This window comes from Aspergillus fijiensis, assembly GCF_003184825.1.
Source record: "Aspergillus fijiensis CBS 313.89 unplaced genomic scaffold BO72scaffold_6, whole genome shotgun sequence".
Lineage (NCBI taxonomy): Eukaryota > Fungi > Ascomycota > Eurotiomycetes > Eurotiales > Aspergillaceae > Aspergillus > Aspergillus fijiensis.
The window spans coordinates 581,249-597,338 of record NW_024468982.1 but is presented as its reverse complement, the minus strand read 5'-3'; the positions used below and the strand labels follow the sequence as shown (position 1 = coordinate 597,338).

Here is a 16,090-nt window from a genome sequence, read left to right as displayed (position 1 = left end):
GGCTTTTCCGCCATTTGCCCTTGGGACTCTAGAAATATTCGTGGATCCTATTTTTGGCTATACGGTGTCACTTGAGACGATTCTCGGTAGGAGAACGAAGTCGATGGGATGGAGAATCAATCTTTTTCGAAAATATTTGTCTTTATAATAATTATCATATTGAAATTCGTAGAACTGACTACATTGATAGATTTTCTATGAAGAAACGAGTAATAGAGACAGAGAAGAGGAATGAATGGCATTGTAGAAAGTTTATCTATGACTCACATTCATGGGGCGATTGAAGTCTGGGTTTATGAAACGATTCAAGAGATATATAACTGACGGATCTTCAGTCTGAAAGTTGACATAAGATGTGTTTGTGAAGTGCCTTCATGGGATGGAAAAAAGGAATTGCAACTCTGGGCAGTGTTTGGTATTTTCTCAAGCAGCACACACTGCACAAGGAACCGGGGCGGTAATGATGGACCAACCACAGACACAAGAAACCGGTGGAATCCGGCGACGACAGGAAAGAATCAATGATTAAAAATGGAATTGAAGGGGAGTTTGATAGAACTAAATGACTGAATAAAAGAGGAGTTTGATGGAACCGAGTAAGATGTTCTCTTACGATCCTGTATGGCAGCGCCATTTACAGGCCAAGTCCCTGCGCACTGTGTTCCAAGTCGGGGGTGTGCCGAGCGATGAATCAGACCTTTCTCTTCCAGGAGCGCACCCGGAAGAAGTAATACACCGCGAGCGCGAACACCACGTTGAATGCGATGTACGCCCACAGCAGGCCAAAGTTGCGCCACCGCTGGCTGTAGTATATCTCGCGGCCCTCCAGGTACTGATCCGCAGCCTGCAGGGGGCAGTACTGGCATTGCTCGGTGCTGTTGGGGTTGAGGAGTGTACCCGCGGCATCTCCTGCCGCCTGAAGATATGCCTCCATGTATTCCCCACACGTACTGTAAGTGGGTGGGACGTCGAATATGCTCAATTCCTTGTCGGCGCAGTGCACGGGACGGCCGCTCACGCCGGTGGCGATGATCGCGTTGACCAGGTAGGTCATCGGGGAGACGCGGTACATGAAGGTCCAGAAGCCCGGCAGGGCGACGGGCGGGACGAGCACCCCGTTGAACACCAGGGTCATGTTGAAGAGCATCGTGGCGATCAGGCCCGCGGTCTCGGCGTCCGGGAGCACGGCCACCACCGCGTGCGCGAAGGTCGACCCGTACACGAAGAACTGCACGATCAGGAGCAGGAGTACCCCCTGGCGCTGCGAGTCCACAATCCCGTAAACCGGGTAGATAAAGCTGGCGTATACGAGAATGGCGACTATTATCTGACACGGGACTTCAGCCAGTAGATTAGCGCCTAGAAATGCGGCCCAGTGGTAGGTTTTGGACGGCTGTTCGCGGACTTCGTAGAGGTCGCGCTGCACAATGAACTGAGGCATGATCTGTTGGACTAACGCCGTGAAGATTGCGGTCATCATAAAGACGGAGAAGATTGACGATTGCAGCCCTTGCTCCGAGGTACCAGGGATGTAAAAGGAAAAGCCGACGAAGACTGCATGGATGGGTTAGTTAATGCAAGGAGTTGGTGGTGGGCAACAGTCAATCAAACTTACGAGCCGAGAGCACTCCCAAGGCCAGCTTGCTGTAGATGTACTCGGGCGACCGCCAGTATTGTTGAAATATGCGGCGAAGAACAGCAGCGAACTGATCCTTGAACGGCATGGCAAAAGCGGTCTCCTCGGACTCAGTTGCTGGATCGGTTTCGGTTCGGCTGCTCTGAGGGCGTGACGGGTCTTGCTCAAGAATGCGCATCACCTCCACAGCTTCGGAACTTGCCTTCCATAATGCAGGCCAATCCTGGGAGGCTTTGCTGTTGACTCCAGCACCCGCGAGCTCGAGGATATACTCGGCCGGATTCTCCGCGCTATCACACTTCCTCGCTCCCTGGCGCTCAAAATAGTCCAGCATCGTCCGGGACTCTGGCCCGATCTCACCAAAGTAGACCGTACGACCACCCTTAGCCAGAAACAGGAGGCGATCAAATTGCTGGAACAGCATCGCCGAGGGTTGATGGATCGTACACAAGATTGCCTGTCCGTTGGAGGCCAGCTTACGCAGCAAGGCTATGATGGTCCACGAGGATTGGCTGTCCAGCCCGGAGGTCGGTTCGTCCAGAAACAAGAGCAAAGCAGGCTTAGCAGCGAGCTCGACGCCAATGGTAAGAAGCTTGCGTTGCTCAACATTCAGCCCTTCACCCGGAAAGCCCACGACCGCTTCGGCGAACTCCTCCATGTTAAGCATGCGGATAACTAGGATTGTATCAGCAAACTGCAGTCCACGGTTCCATGCTTTCGGACGCGAGCTTACCTTTTTCCACGAACTCATACTTTTCGGCCACGGGAACGGACTTGGGCTGTCGGAGCAGGGCGGAGAACTGTAATGATTCACGAACTGTGGCGGTGTGCAGGTGTAGATCCTGTTGTTGCACGTATCCCGTGCTGCGTTGGACGCTCGCCCCGAGAGGCGACCCATTAACGAGTATGTCTCCCGTCACGACGCCTACCGATACGCGCCCGGCTAGAACGTTGAGCAGAGTGGTCTTTCCCGCACCAGACACGCCCATCAACGCAGTCAGTGTACCGGGCTTCACCCATCCGCTGACATTGTCCAGCAAGCGACGTTTTTCCTTTTTGATTTCGATATCGTAGCAGACATTACGCCAGGTGAACGTGTCGCGGTGCGGCGGCAATGGAGGCTCTGTTTCCTCTTTCTCCTGAGGTGTAGTGAGAACCGAAGCCCCAGGCTCCTGGATGTATTGCTGAAATGCGAGGGGGACATGGCCGTGACGGAAAAGCAGGCTCTGAGCCCCGGAAAACGAGCGGGAGTTGAGTTCGGTCGCCACCAGGTAGAAAGCGAGAAAGGCGATGGTGAAGGCACAGAGGATGCCGAAATTTCTCCACAGATGTTGATACTCATAGCCGTAGCTCACGGAGAGATACCGATCTCCGCTGACGAACAATTCCCCAGCAATCGCGCCCTTCTCGCCACAGATGAAGTAGGAGCCAGATCCGCTGGTAAACCCCGGGTATGCGGGAATCACGGCGGAACAAGGGAAATTCCGACCGTGAAACTCATTCACAGCCAGAGCCTCGAATGCGTATCGGAGCGGGTTGATGTAAGAGATCCATTTGAACCAAGGGTGCATGCTGGGTTGCGGGAGAAGGTAGCCGGTATAGATCACTGTTGCGAGTAGAATGACACCCGCCGCCGCAAGTGCCTGTGGGATCGCCTTCGACACGGCTGCCAGGGAACGGAAGACCTGGCTCATACACAATAGAGCCATTGTCACAAATAGATAGAAGACAAAGAATGGGCCAGCATTGTAGCGTAGTCCACACATAAAGTAAAAGATAATATTAAAAGCCAGACTGTTTGCGAGTTTGATCGGGAAGTCCGCACACACGCCGGCTAGGGCCTCCGAGAACGGGTGATAGAAGGCGTACGAAGCATGTTTCTCCACTATTGGACGTTGCGCATAGAGATTCTGAATTTCGGACACCGTGAGTAGAGAGTTGAGAAGAATCGCGAAAAACAAGGCGGACATTTTGGAGCTAAAGTCCTGCGTTCCGAACGGTAATCCATAGAAGAGGGACCCGATAATCAGCGAGAAGACAATCTGGCCAATCATCAGGGTTAGGGTGGACGGTAGATCATTCCATACGCGTTGGTAGAACCGGACCATGCATATCTTGATCTGCATGGGGACAGTGATCAAGTAGGGAGACTTTGGACGGGCGTGTCGAGCTTGACGCATGACATGACTCTCTTTGAATGCTTGGGTGGATTCGGAATTGCTGGTGTATCTTGCTTCGTAGTCTGATATTTCCTGCATGAGTTGCTGATATTCCTGACTGTTTCGCCAGTGTGCTTCAAATTCTTCAGGTGTCCTGGGGACCTTATCCTCAAAGCCCGTCGAAGCTTGCCGCTCGGTAGGGTTCGTCACACTGGTCAAGAAGTCCGCAGTCGTCTGCCTGGCAGGGCAATGCCAGCCCATGCTCTGGAAATACTGTTTCGCTTGCGAGGCAAGGCCGAAGAAGATCTCACGTCCCTCGTACAAGACTGCCACCTTGTCGAAGAGATGGTAAATGGCCTGCGATGGTTGATAGAGCGTGGCTATGTGCGTTGTTCCGAAGACCTTGGAACCAATCTGCAGTGCCTTGACAAAGTCCAAAGAAGACGCCGAGTCCAGACCGCGGGTGGCATTGTCCCAGCAGCAAAGCGGCGAGCCTGCCAGCGCCATCTCTGCAATGGATACGCGCTTGCGCTCCCCTCCACTGACGCCGCGAACAAAGTCATTGCCAACCTTGGTGTTGACCGTATGTGACAAACCGAATATCGCCATCACTACATCCCGCATGTGCGTGATGTACTCATTTCGAGACATTCCATCAGGGCGAATCTTGGGGGCGCGTGCCGCTGCGGCGAAATCAAGTGTTTGGCTAACGGTGAGATGAGGAAAATCTGGTTGAATGTTTAGCAGCATACATATGCCAAATTGAGGCAGAGGCTTGCGGCGGCTCACGTTTTTCGACTTCTTGGTTATAAAGAATCTCTCCCTTGTAGTACTTCTTCATCTCCGGTTGCAAGATCCCATCATAATTGAGGACTGCATCTGCGGACAAGTCAAGCCCCTCCGTCTCAGCAGCCAGAGTTTTCAGGAAAGTCGAGCACCCAGCTCCTGGTCTACCGAGCACCAGTAGCATCTCACCGTGCTCGAGACTCCCGTGAACGTCGTGCAGAATTGTTTTCTTCTGTTTGCCACGCCGCGATAGACTTCCCTGTACTGGAGCTAGAAGATTCGACGCGACAGTATGTTGGATTTGGATTTCTGCGCCATGGCCCTGCACAGTGGCATTCCTGAAAGCCACCCCTGTTCGTCTTGCGGTTCTGTCTCTCTCGAATTGTTCCACTTGATGCTTTGTCCATGCCATATAATCAAAGCCTGGGCTTCGAGGGTCAAGAGCTGCCGATTGGGCTTCATGTGAGCCTTTGGCTTCAGCTGCTGATTTGGTAGATTGTCGAGTGGCGATCTTTCTCAGTTCCTCGTGGCCATTCTCGGGCCAGGACGTATCGTTTGCTGTCGATTCATCATCGGAATTGGTTGCCGTCTCGTTCTGGGTGCTCATAGTGAGTTTATTCGTCGAGAGTGCCACGATCTATCGATGGGAGGAGGACGCGACAAAGGTCGAAAAGTAGATAAAGCGTCGGATGCCATGGTTTATAAATGAGTGGGGGGGGCGAGAGCAATGATAAGAGCTTGAAAAATGCTGGGCCTAACGACACACCACCAGATGGGAACTGGTGATGGTTGGGCCCACTTAGGGGCATTCATCTTCCAGAAGGGACTTTCTCTTTGGTTGCATGTGAAGTTGAAGTGGATGAAAGACCGTCGGAGTTGGATCGAGAGCCGAGAATTGAGAAGCTGGAAGGGGCTTGCTTGACTTCCGAGACCCGAAGTCACATGACCGCGGAGCTGAGGAACTCCGTCCGTCCCGTCTTATCTTCATCGCCCCTCGGTCTTCAACCTCACTTTCATCGCTTGCCATCAATGCCAATCGATGCCCATGCCCGGGCCAACTGCACACAATTGAATCCACAGATGCCAGACCGACTTCAACCTCGAGTCGCCAAGTCTTGCGATAACTGCAAGGCGAGGAAGATTCGCTGCTTACGTAAGTTTCTCCTTTGTCGCTCGTCATATGCACTGCTCTAAAGTGCCTGTCTGTTCAGTGATCTGATATTGATGTGAGCATTAGGACCACCAACAAGCGCCTTTTGCACCCAGTGTCAGGTACGCTATGCTATCTGCAGACGCCAGTGGTAGATGCGTCTCTCTATGGTGGACACTGAACTTGTTGTCGCAGAAACGGAACATTCGCTGTAACTTTAGTCTGACACGGCGGCAATTAAAACCCAAGGAGTCCGCCGCAGGGCCTAGTCCAGGTAGGAGGTGATCAACTAAATCCACAAAGTTGAGACCTGATGTATACTCGATGAAAGCAAGCTTGTCTGCTTCCGATGGCATTCGTACTCCGTTCTCTACCTCCACGCCTACGGATGGCTCACGGTTGTATGTCGACCACATCCTTGTTGACCGACGCGCGGACGGAAGGAACCGTGGCGCATGCTCTATCTTCAAGGTTCGGCTCCCTTGATCAGTGCAATTGTGCCAAGCTTACCAGAACAGACCCACGAGAACCATGGTAACGGTCAACATCATGTCCGCACTCGTACAACAGCTGACGATCTGTAGTAGTTCTCAGTACCGGGATGGCGTTCTTCTCCGAAAGCCACATCCGCTCCCTTACCGCTATTCTTGGTCACACAAGACTACGGGATCTTCTCGAGGGCATGGGGCAGCATATGCATCAGCATGTTCATGACGCTGGAATCAGGTTCCGCAGCCCGGAATCTCCCGTCTATGCTGCCCCCGATGATGCCGCTCGCTACATAGCCGGTCAGTCAAGGTTCCCCCACCGTGGCTGAAGGGATGTATTAATGGTGGGTCTTCTAGCATATTTTGAAGCCCTGCATCCCATTTCGCCTTTCCTCGATCGCACTAAATTCGAACAACAAGCTTTTGGACCTCGACTCGCGGAACTACTGGTAGAGAGTGCCCCATTCAGTGCCTTATATCATACTGTTCTGGCATCAGGATGTCAATATACTGAAGGTGGCTCCTTCAAGCCGGGGCAAGGGAAAGCGTGGAAGTATTTTCAGGTGGCATTAGGACTATTCCCCAATCTCCTTGGGCCTTCTGAAGGTTTGTTCAACGTTCAGGTGCGTCTCATCGATACCTGAACAAAGCATCAACTGACGTCCAGCAGGCCTTAACAGCTATGGTTCGTGATCAGTGTTCATGTGGTCGACCTTCTGGGCTAACGCTGGTCCTAGGCACTGTTTGCGTCAAGTTTTTCCTGTGTGCAAATAGGGGAAACCTTAATCTCTGAGGCTGCAAGAATGGTGCAAGTCCTAGGCTACAACGCAGCCTACATACTGACAGAGGACGAAAAGCTTTGCCATAGGGTGTTTTGGGTCATATATTGGCAGGAACAAGTAACGTGCTTCTTTCGAGGACGTGCTTCGGTAAGGTGATCCCAACCTTCAACAAGAATGACACATTGTTAAGCCATGTTTTAGATGATCCCCGAGTATGACATTGGCTGTCCTGTGCCAGATGTGCCCGAGGCGGTGGTCGGCCAGCTGGACTGGCTCTTAACCACCGCCCGCCTGGGCCGGTTGATGTCACGAATGTATGAGCGTCTCTTCTCTGTGAGTGCGGCTCAGATGCCCAAAGCGGAACGAATTGCAGCCATCAGTTCTATGTCTGCCGAATTAGAAGCATGGGCTTCCTCCCTGAGCCCAGAATTCCAGCCCAGTCAACCATTTCGGTCTGCGAATTTCAGCAACTCATGTGCGCATGAGATGGGACTTCAATTGCGCTCCATTTATCATGCCTTGCTGATGACCCTATGTCGCCTTCGAATCCATCTCACCGCCGCCCAACCGGGTGAGCCTGACCAGGAAACCAAGCGCCAACTTATGGAGACAGCGCGAGCCGTGATCTATGACTGCCGCCACATCGATCATGAAGCTCATGTGCCTGTGTGGTAGTTCTTCCCTCCCAACTCTGTCCCCATACTTCCTCACGGATCACTGACGGCCTTAAGCAGGGAGCTCGGCATTGTTCCCATCTCCGCAGTCTTTGTCATTTTCGACTTCGTCATCCACAATCCTTTCCACGCAGAGACCAACACCAACCTTGCCTATCTGGACATAGCAGCCGGGTTTTTCAGTCGGTGGGATCTCAGCAACAAAGGCTGCTTGCCGCCGTCGACACCCGCCGAGTTCTCGCATATCGCGCGAGAGTTCGTGCAGAATCTACGCGCCAGGTCGCAGCAGCAGCCAGATGCCTCAGGCAGCACCACCAACAGCAACCCCCATCGCCGGCGATCAGACCACAACGTACCACCGCTGGCTTCCCAGCCAGTCCCCGACCCGCAAAGCGCTGGTGATTCCAGCCACACGGCTGTAAGCCTCTTCTGCCACCCAATCCCTTCATTATTGTCCATCCATGACGCTCTAACACAAGCACATTTCAATACCAGAATGATGAAACAGTCTCCCTTACCGAATATCTCAACACATCAGCAGCGAACCCAGACCATCTGTTCTACCCCGAAGATCCACTTCAACCGATCTTGGGCACTTCGATGTTCCCGACCATGGACCTGGCGTTCATGTTCAATGCTGCTCTGTGGAGTCCTCAATCCTCGGGACCTTAGGTCGTCTAGCCTATTGACGCAGAAGAGAATTCGAAATTTAAGAGAGTGATCGTTCGACAGTATCGCTCACGGGGAAGTGACAACAGCCGCGACTCAACCCTCACACCAGGACAGGGTCTTTTCTATTGGTGTTGAGATTTAATAAGCACATACCAGTGAATAGAAGACCTCGATGCTCAAATGCGAGTGACGAATTCCCGCACCACTGAAACATACATTTGTCTATCATCTTAGACTAGTTTATGATAACAAGAACAACATCATCTCCTATGACCATTCCCCAACTTCCAAGCAATGATCAATATACATACGGTACCATATACATGACGAGTGCAAGCTGGAAGAGTACTAGCCCCTTAGCCCTAGTCGCCACCTCCTGGCTACACTTCCAAAATCATAGAAACAATATTGTTTAGTATGGTCGCGGAGGAACCCACATACAAGCTAGATAGGGACATGGGTGGACAACACTAGCAAAGCCAGGAACTACTTTCTTGAACCATGCACTCGTATAGACACCGAAAGGTGCCGACAGAAACACGGAAGTGACCCGCCATTGCCTAAGGGACAATTTCCTTACCTTCCCCCCGAGCAACGAAAGCCTAGGCACCAAGCTTCTCAACAATCCAAGCGGCAGCAATCGGATCATAGTCACTCGCGTACGCCATGTGGAGCGACAGACTATCTGCGCCCTCGGAGGGGGAGCAGACGCCATCACCGTTGTTGCACCAGTCCGCGGTGACGTGGCGGTAACGGTCGTGGAGGTAGTTTATCTGGTAGTCGAGGCGGGGATATTTCTTGCGGTGGTGATTAGCCTGAAAAGGGTGGAGGAAAGCATGTAATGAGAATGAAAGCTTACTCCGGTGACGTTCCAGGTGTTGTTACCCATGTTGTAGGGCTGGTAGGGGGCGTGGCGCGGGTTGCCGTAGTAGACATTGGCAGCAACTATAAAGCAAGGGGTCACCCGAGGTTAGTAAACCTCCACAGAGATAAGAATATTTAGAAGTTAACAGTGAAGATGCCGGAGATTATGTGATGGGCATCTCGGCTTCGTATGTGTACACGGGGAGAAGGGGAGGGAGGTAAGCCTACTATGCTTCGAGACTTCCTCCGAGATCAGCGGCTCGGTGGCGTTGCCCAAGGTCGAATCGCCGCCACCGCCAGCAAGAGCATCTCCGACGATCATGGCACCCTGGGAGTAGGAGATCAGGACGATCTTGGAGCGAGGACACGCGGCAGCATAGCGGTTGACCTGGCTGCCGACCGCTGCCCGCCCAACGAAGTAGCTGTCCGAGCTGGTCTCGCTGACGGCGGGGTAGATGATGCTCTCGTAGTTGGTAGTCAGAGTAGTCATGTTTGCCGCCGCCAGTTCCGCCATGGTGTAAGTGGTTCCGGGGTAGTCCTCGGTGGTGCCGCGAGCCAGCATGAAGTGGATGTCGACGCACTCGGTGCTATTGGTGAGTGCGGCCTGGGAGAGGCCAATCAACGCGTTGAGCGCGAGAAAAGTCAGAGTGTTGGTGATCATGATGCTGAGGTGGGTTGTATTGATGAAGTTGCTTGTGTTGGCTTGAAAGGGAGTTGGGGGGGTTGGCACCGTATCTTATGTAGATGGCTGGAGGCGGGACTCAGCGGGGTGCCAGGAGTCTTGCTTTGTTGGAGATAAGGGTAATCGAATTTACTATGACATAGTGGTTTCAAGTAAGAAGTATCCCAGTAAATTGAGTCATTCTCATCACCAGGATCCATAGGAAATGGGCCCTCTAAAGGTTTAGTAGCATACGCGTACCACTATGTGCGGATATCTTCTCCTCACACACGGCAGGACTGGCGCTAGCAAAATAAAGTGCTCGCATATCTCCACCGTCTACGTCTACGAGAATCTGCAGCTGGCAGGGCCCATATCAGGCTGGTCCTCAGGAACATGGCTTCATATCCAACTGAGCGGGTGATGCCTGAGGTACCATCCATAACAACCCTAACTTCCTCGGTGACCTGAACATCCTCCATCCTTTGACAAACTCATGAACTACAATTATTTCCCTTCACGTGGCTTCACACTGGACTTTGCCCCATGCAGAAACATGCTAGTATTGAGACAGGCTAGATTTTAGAGTAGCGCCCCGCCCGTCCATACATCGGTGGGATATTGCCCTCTACTTGGGGTAACTTCGGCCGAATCCACACCGATACCCTCTGTTCCCCGAGTTCCGAGTTCCGACAACAACCTCTGCCTCCTCTTTCAAGCCTACTGAAGAGACAACGCGTCTGCGATCAGCGCTTCATGACGCGTCCATCATCTAGAGTTTATAGCAATCAAGCGAACAGGGTTTGAGACAAAGCTCTAAGCTTAAATCTAGCATTATCATCTGCTGATCACTACTGCTTCCGCCGTATCTGCAGGCATTGCCTGGTCACCACGAACAACTGACTCAAAATCTTCAGGGCACTGCACAGCCCCGGAAGTTGGAGAAATCAGTCATCCAAGACCGTTCTCCATTCATAAACTCAATCATGCTTAAGAATGCACAAAGAGCGTATTGCACAGCTACAAATCATCGTCGCGCCGCGGACCTCACGGGAACTCAACAATCAGTCTCAACTTTTCCGTTTATCAAATTACAAGCGCATCCCACGCTCAGAAACCATGCTGGAGATCTTGCCCCTGCAGCTTTACTATCTCCTAAAGTTGCCGGTGCGTCTCTAAGCCACACATCCCACTGCGCAAGCTTGCTCTTACAATCACTGAGACCTATCCAGGGAACCTTGCCCCAGATTTCGAGCATTCCCTGAGGGGGAGTACTCACGTAATCCCTTGCTACCTGCTCCTACGCCCCTTCAATCTTTCTCATCGAGCTTATCCAGCGTATCTCGAAATCCAAACATATAATAGTACGCCGGTTGGTCGTTTGGAATGGTTTGCAAAGCCTCCTGGGTGGCATCACGAGCATCTTCGAGGTCTTTTGTCTTTAACTCTCGCTGATAGCGGAGGAGCAAACATTGGGCCAATTCCCAATAGCACGGATTCCCCTCGAGGGCGTGTGACTGGGGGGATATTCTATATCATCAATTGGCTGGTTGCTGTTTGTCCCACCGAGCATAGACCGCTTGTTCATGTATACTCTCGCTCAGTCGATGCTGCCAGGAGTTGTGGCCTGGATTGCCTTTTCCAGCCTCGAGGCAGACTCGACTATGTGTAAAATAATAGTTTCTTTTACCCACGCTGCGTTGGATATACAACAATCATACAAGTAGATAGAAGAAAGCTCAGCGTCCCTCGACAGAGCTGGGGGCTGGTGATGAAAAACAACCAAAAACATACAACAGAAGGGATTCGCTGGTGGTCACCCACCCAACTACTAACCTCCCGGCGTGTGGCTTAAGTACGGCTGAGCGGACGGGAAGCCCTGTTTTCCACACCCTGTGGTCGTATGTGCTTGAACAAAGCACTCTAAAAGATAATTAGGGCTATGGCATTACGTAGCAAAAGTCAAATGGGGTTGTTTCTTTCCAACCTTCCAACCTCAACTTGACTTGAGGGAATGACTTCGTGCTTATTCCGGCTGGCTCAGCATTGCGGAAAGATCAACGGCTGCTCAGTAAGCGATAACCTTAAACGAGTCACGAAGAAGAGAAATATAATCAAGAGGTATGATCGGTCGCGGAGCATAACCTCGTCGGCGAACGCTGAGGCGCCGGACCGCTCGCCCCAGATGCCGTTCTTGTAGATTGTGTAGGACACCTGAATGTTTCTCCTTCATTGACATTGTCAAATAACCAAACTGCGATGAGGAAGAGTAATAAAAAAAAGTAAAATAAAATGAAGGCCAGGCGGGGGGAATAATAGGAAAGATGGGGATCAAACCGTTACATACAGGCGAAGTATGGACCTGAAGATGGAGATCGGGGCGGCAGGGTAGATGACTTCCGGGCGGGAGGGGCCGGTCGTCGATGGTGCTTTGCCGAGACAGGGTCTTTGATAGGCACGCCGCACCATTCTTTGTTCCTCGCCCAATTGCACTAAATGGTATATGAAAATGTTGTCCTTAACTTCGGACTCGCTTACAGAAATCTATCCAAGCAATGCTTTACACGATTCTAGTATCTAGAATTTACCAATTGTCATTTTAGCTTCGACCGTTTCGAAATATATTTCACGCCTGGGAAGAACAAATACATAATACATTCATCTCCCCTCTTTCTGGATATCATCTACCATAGGTAGAACAAATCAGATATACCGTAAGTGTCAATAGCAAGTGTCATTTCATATTCCACTCTTGATCCCAACTTTGCCAGCAAAAGAAAAACGAAGTAAAGAAGAATCGAACAACAGCTAGTGCACTCACTGCACCGTATGTAGATGCCAAGACCGTGACGATGCTCTTGCGTTCGGGGCTAGCGGGCTTTTGCCGATTAGGGCTACCCGATGGGAAGCGCATGAAGGGGAAAGAAAACCAGACATAAATAGGGACAGAACGCGGCACATCATGGCGATGTATCGTACTTAAAGTTGATAACATACACATTAGACATTCTTCATTTTTGCTACTGTGCAGAAGATGTCACCGCACCCAAGATCGCTGCTGGTGTTCGGTGCGTCGAGCCCCCACGGGCCAACAGATTGTGGCCGAGGCCCTCCGGACCGGGTGGAAAGTTACCATCTATGGCCGTCGGATTCTGTCAATCCACGCCTAGAACGCTGAGATTATAGTAAGGAAACCACGTTCTTTCCATTCTTCCCTTTCCCGCCTTTGCCCTACTCGCTTTTCCTGCGTTGGAAAATCCAGCTAGCTTACAGAGAATCGAGGCTAATCAAATGACTTTATGCGGAGCACACAGGCACTAGAAGGCACGCTACAAGATGAAGCCCAACTCTACCGCGCAATCCAGGGCCAAACTGTCATCGTCTCCGTACTGGGCCCGTCCGGAATGACGATAAAAGATACCCCGTTTCCAGACTTCTACCGGCGCGTCTTCCGGCTGATGCGCGAATTGCATGTCTCCCGCATCCTCGCGCTGAGCACTTTCAGCGTCCCCCACGCGCAGGGTCGGTTCAGCCTCCCGTGCAGCGTGCTGGTGGGAATGCTCCGGGTCCTGGGGCGCAGCGCATGGCGGAATCTCATCGAGATGTTGCGGGCGTTTGACGAGGACGCCCAAGATTTGGAGTGGACATTGTTTCGGGTCGGGTTCCTGAAGGATCAAGGGCCTGAGTTGGTGGTGATGATTATGTGGGTGACTGGGCGTTAGGTTAGGGGTCAATCGGTGCGACGTGGCGCGGTGGGTGGTCGAGCAGGCGGCTCTGGATCAGGCGGAGCATGTGCGGGATAAGCCGGGGATCTCCTCCGCTTGACTTTGCTGCTTCGTGGTTCTTTGGTTTACTTCAGCTAGTTTAGCGATTGTCTGCGTTTTGGTTTCTGTTTTCATGTTCGTCCCAAATGAATATCTATGAGACTGAGATGGGAACGGCTGGGGGATTTGGCCGGGAACTAGGCAGTTTAAAGGACTATAGTATCCGTACTGTACAGTACTTAGTAAGGTAAATGGCAAATGGGAGTCTTGGCCTAGGATCGTTTGTCTAACCAATTATGGGAATCGTATCTGATCACTTAGTGTGGTAATATAAGTTGGACGCTTTCTCCCCGCATGCAGACCTTTTGAACACGGATGGAGAGAACTCGAAACCCTTCCACGTGACCATGTCAACCCCTGATCATGATTATACAGCCGAGTCGTGCTTCTCTTGCCGGATCAAGAAACGGAAATGCGACTGACTGATGCCTGCATGCTCGCGATGCAAGAAGTAAGAGGATTGTAAATCTGGAGGGGGAAAAAGTCTTATATCTAAAAGGAAACTAAAATGGATAAATTTGTCGGATTCTCAGATCGTCCCAACAGTGCCTGTACGGAGGCAATGTGGTCTACGGCATTATTGTGCCCATCCGGCATGAAAAACTGCTGCACGCCGTCCCCATAGCTGTCTTTCATTCGTCACAAGTCCCCGTTGAGGTATTCTTGTTCCGCGGTCGCAAGTCATGTCGCAGATGCCGGCTGCACAAGAAATCCTGCGACAAGACCCACCCCTCCTGTGGCCGTTGCGAAAGGTAAATCGCCGACTAGCCCGGTGCTTCATCCTCACGACCGTGTCACCCATGCCCGCACTGGCAACCTTTGTAGGCTAGATGCGTGCTGCAACTACGATGACCTAGTTCGAATACAACGCCTAAATTCGCCGCATCTCTCCTCGTCAGCGTCAATGGTTCGAGATTTGGACCTTCAACCTTCGTATCCCATTGAACCTAAGCCCTACATCCCGGGCCCCATTCGATTTTGTAAGTGAGATAAGAGACCCTGCACCGGCAGCTACAGTGAGCTTATGCTTTGGCTCTAGTTCAGGAGCAGACGGGGCTAGCCGCCCTGCAGGTCGAAGTAAACAGCATTGCTTATCATCTGCGATCTTCGTGGATTCGCCATGCTCTTACCGATCCCTGTTTGTTCCACGCGACACTTTACACGGCCTCGGCCGAGATGGACGCTATGCGTGGGACGCAAGGCACCACCACAAACTACGCTACCCTGTACCATCAGACCAATACGATTCGACTGTTGAACCGTCGCCTGGTCCATGGGGGCCTAATGGACGATGCGACGATAGCCTCTGTGCTTCTTCTGGTAATAAGTGGGGTACGTTTTCGGTTGACCGGCCCCATCCCCATTTTGCATCGTGACACCGTCGCTCAAGTGCCCGTCGATATCTAGTCCATTGAAAAAGACCCGGATGCGACCGAAGCCCACCGACAGGGCCTCCTCCGAATGGTAGCACTGCGAGGGGGACTCAAGCAACTAGGATTCGACGGCATTCTGGCCGAGATGATTGAGATGAACATGGTTCTTCCCATGGTCGTCTTCGGCCAGACCGACTCCGCGCTGCCGGCGCCCGTCAGCCCGGCTGAAGCCCTACCCGACAGCCTCCCGAGCCTCGCTCTCGCCCGACTGCGCCGGGGCGGCTCGAGAATCAATCCCACCCTACAATCGCAGCTATTGCGCGTCCTCGAGCACATCCAGGACCTCTTCCACGCCCTCGTGCAACCCAGCGAGTCTTCCAACCTCTGGACGCTACTCGACAACGGCTCCCCGACCGTCGAGTTCACCACGACCGGGGAGTAAACCTGGAGCAGCAGCGAGACCTCCTTCCTCCGCCCCTGCCAGCTCTCCATGACCCTCCTGCGAACGCTGGCAGATCCCAGCCTCCCTTGGCATCCCGACACCATCGCCGTCCTCCTGCGCGACCTCAACACCAGCATCGCCCAGACCGATCCGGCCACGCGCCCCCGCTACGCCCCTGAGGCTAGTCTCTGGGCCACCGCCCTCGGCATGGCCGTCTCCCCGGATGTCCACGGACGTCTGACCTTCTTGATCAACGAGCGCTGCGTCGTTCTTGCCGTCTCCAACTCCAAGACCACGGCCCTGCAGAGCTTTTCTTCGACTGTTACTGCCGGCTTCGTGCCCTCGTCGAGCTTCGTCAGCCTCCGACTTTGTCACCCCTGCCTTCCACTCCTCCCTCCATACCATTCCCTCTCGAGTAGCTGAATATACCTGCTATTCGTTCCGGTTCATGCATTGGAGCCATCAGAAAGTCCTTTTCAAGAATATTAGCCGATATACTCGAATAATGGACAGTGATAATAAAGCTTATCGACGGCGGTCCTGCGGCCTCGCCCAGGCTGCTGCTCACCGCCCACCGGT

At 52.5% G+C, this 16,090-nt stretch overlaps 5 protein-coding genes across 5 annotated transcripts, besides 2 other annotated features; 3 read left to right on the top strand and 2 right to left on the bottom strand.

Annotated features, from left to right (window-relative positions):
• Positions 1-236: 236 nt before the first annotated feature.
• Positions 237-5,430, bottom strand: BO72DRAFT_444763 (uncharacterized protein). The gene is made up of 4 exons (XM_040943890.1): positions 4,585-5,430; positions 2,370-4,523; positions 1,616-2,311; positions 237-1,554 (listed from the first exon to the last, which is right to left on the bottom strand). Exons 1-4 carry the CDS (start codon positions 5,186-5,188, stop codon positions 692-694), a joined length of 4,317 nt encoding a protein of 1,438 aa, XP_040805249.1. The 5' UTR covers positions 5,189-5,430; the 3' UTR covers positions 237-691.
• A 545-nt stretch (positions 5,431-5,975) lies between these two features.
• BO72DRAFT_241800 (fungal specific transcription factor domain-containing protein) lies at positions 5,976-8,553 on the top strand. Its single transcript, XM_040939930.1, has 9 exons — positions 5,976-6,202; positions 6,250-6,265; positions 6,316-6,519; positions 6,577-6,842; positions 6,890-6,904; positions 6,957-7,148; positions 7,203-7,672; positions 7,736-8,093; positions 8,171-8,553. Exons 1-9 carry the CDS (start codon positions 6,056-6,058, stop codon positions 8,345-8,347), a joined length of 1,845 nt encoding a protein of 614 aa, XP_040805248.1. The 5' UTR covers positions 5,976-6,055; the 3' UTR covers positions 8,348-8,553.
• Positions 8,554-9,872, bottom strand: BO72DRAFT_518583 (putative acetyl xylan esterase (Axe1); the record flags this gene model as incomplete). Its single annotated transcript, XM_040949660.1, has 3 exons — positions 8,554-9,144; positions 9,207-9,292; positions 9,440-9,872. The coding sequence occupies 3 exons, from the start codon at positions 9,870-9,872 to the stop codon at positions 8,950-8,952; spliced, it is 714 nt and encodes a 237-aa protein (XP_040805247.1). The 3' UTR covers positions 8,554-8,949.
• Positions 9,873-11,472: 1,600 nt separating this feature from the next.
• Positions 11,473-11,681: a sequence feature (Protein overlapping with rRNA (BO72DRAFT_369729, RAK81236.1) was converted to a misc_feature.).
• A 27-nt stretch (positions 11,682-11,708) lies between these two features.
• Positions 11,709-11,781: a sequence feature (Protein overlapping with rRNA (BO72DRAFT_369729, RAK81236.1) was converted to a misc_feature.).
• Positions 11,782-13,189: 1,408 nt separating this feature from the next.
• Positions 13,190-13,540, top strand: BO72DRAFT_337794 (uncharacterized protein; the record flags this gene model as incomplete). The annotated part of the gene is made up of 1 exon (XM_040940570.1): positions 13,190-13,540. A coding segment is annotated over one exon (351 nt), but the record flags the coding sequence as incomplete, so codon positions are not given.
• A 1,060-nt stretch (positions 13,541-14,600) lies between these two features.
• Positions 14,601-15,934, top strand: BO72DRAFT_369495 (uncharacterized protein; the record flags this gene model as incomplete). Its single annotated transcript, XM_040940919.1, is given in 4 exon segments — positions 14,601-14,676; positions 14,736-15,028; positions 15,104-15,507; positions 15,520-15,934. The coding sequence occupies 4 exon segments, from the start codon at positions 14,601-14,603 to the stop codon at positions 15,932-15,934; spliced, it is 1,188 nt and encodes a 395-aa protein (XP_040805244.1).
• Between the last annotated feature and the right edge of the window lie 156 nt (positions 15,935-16,090).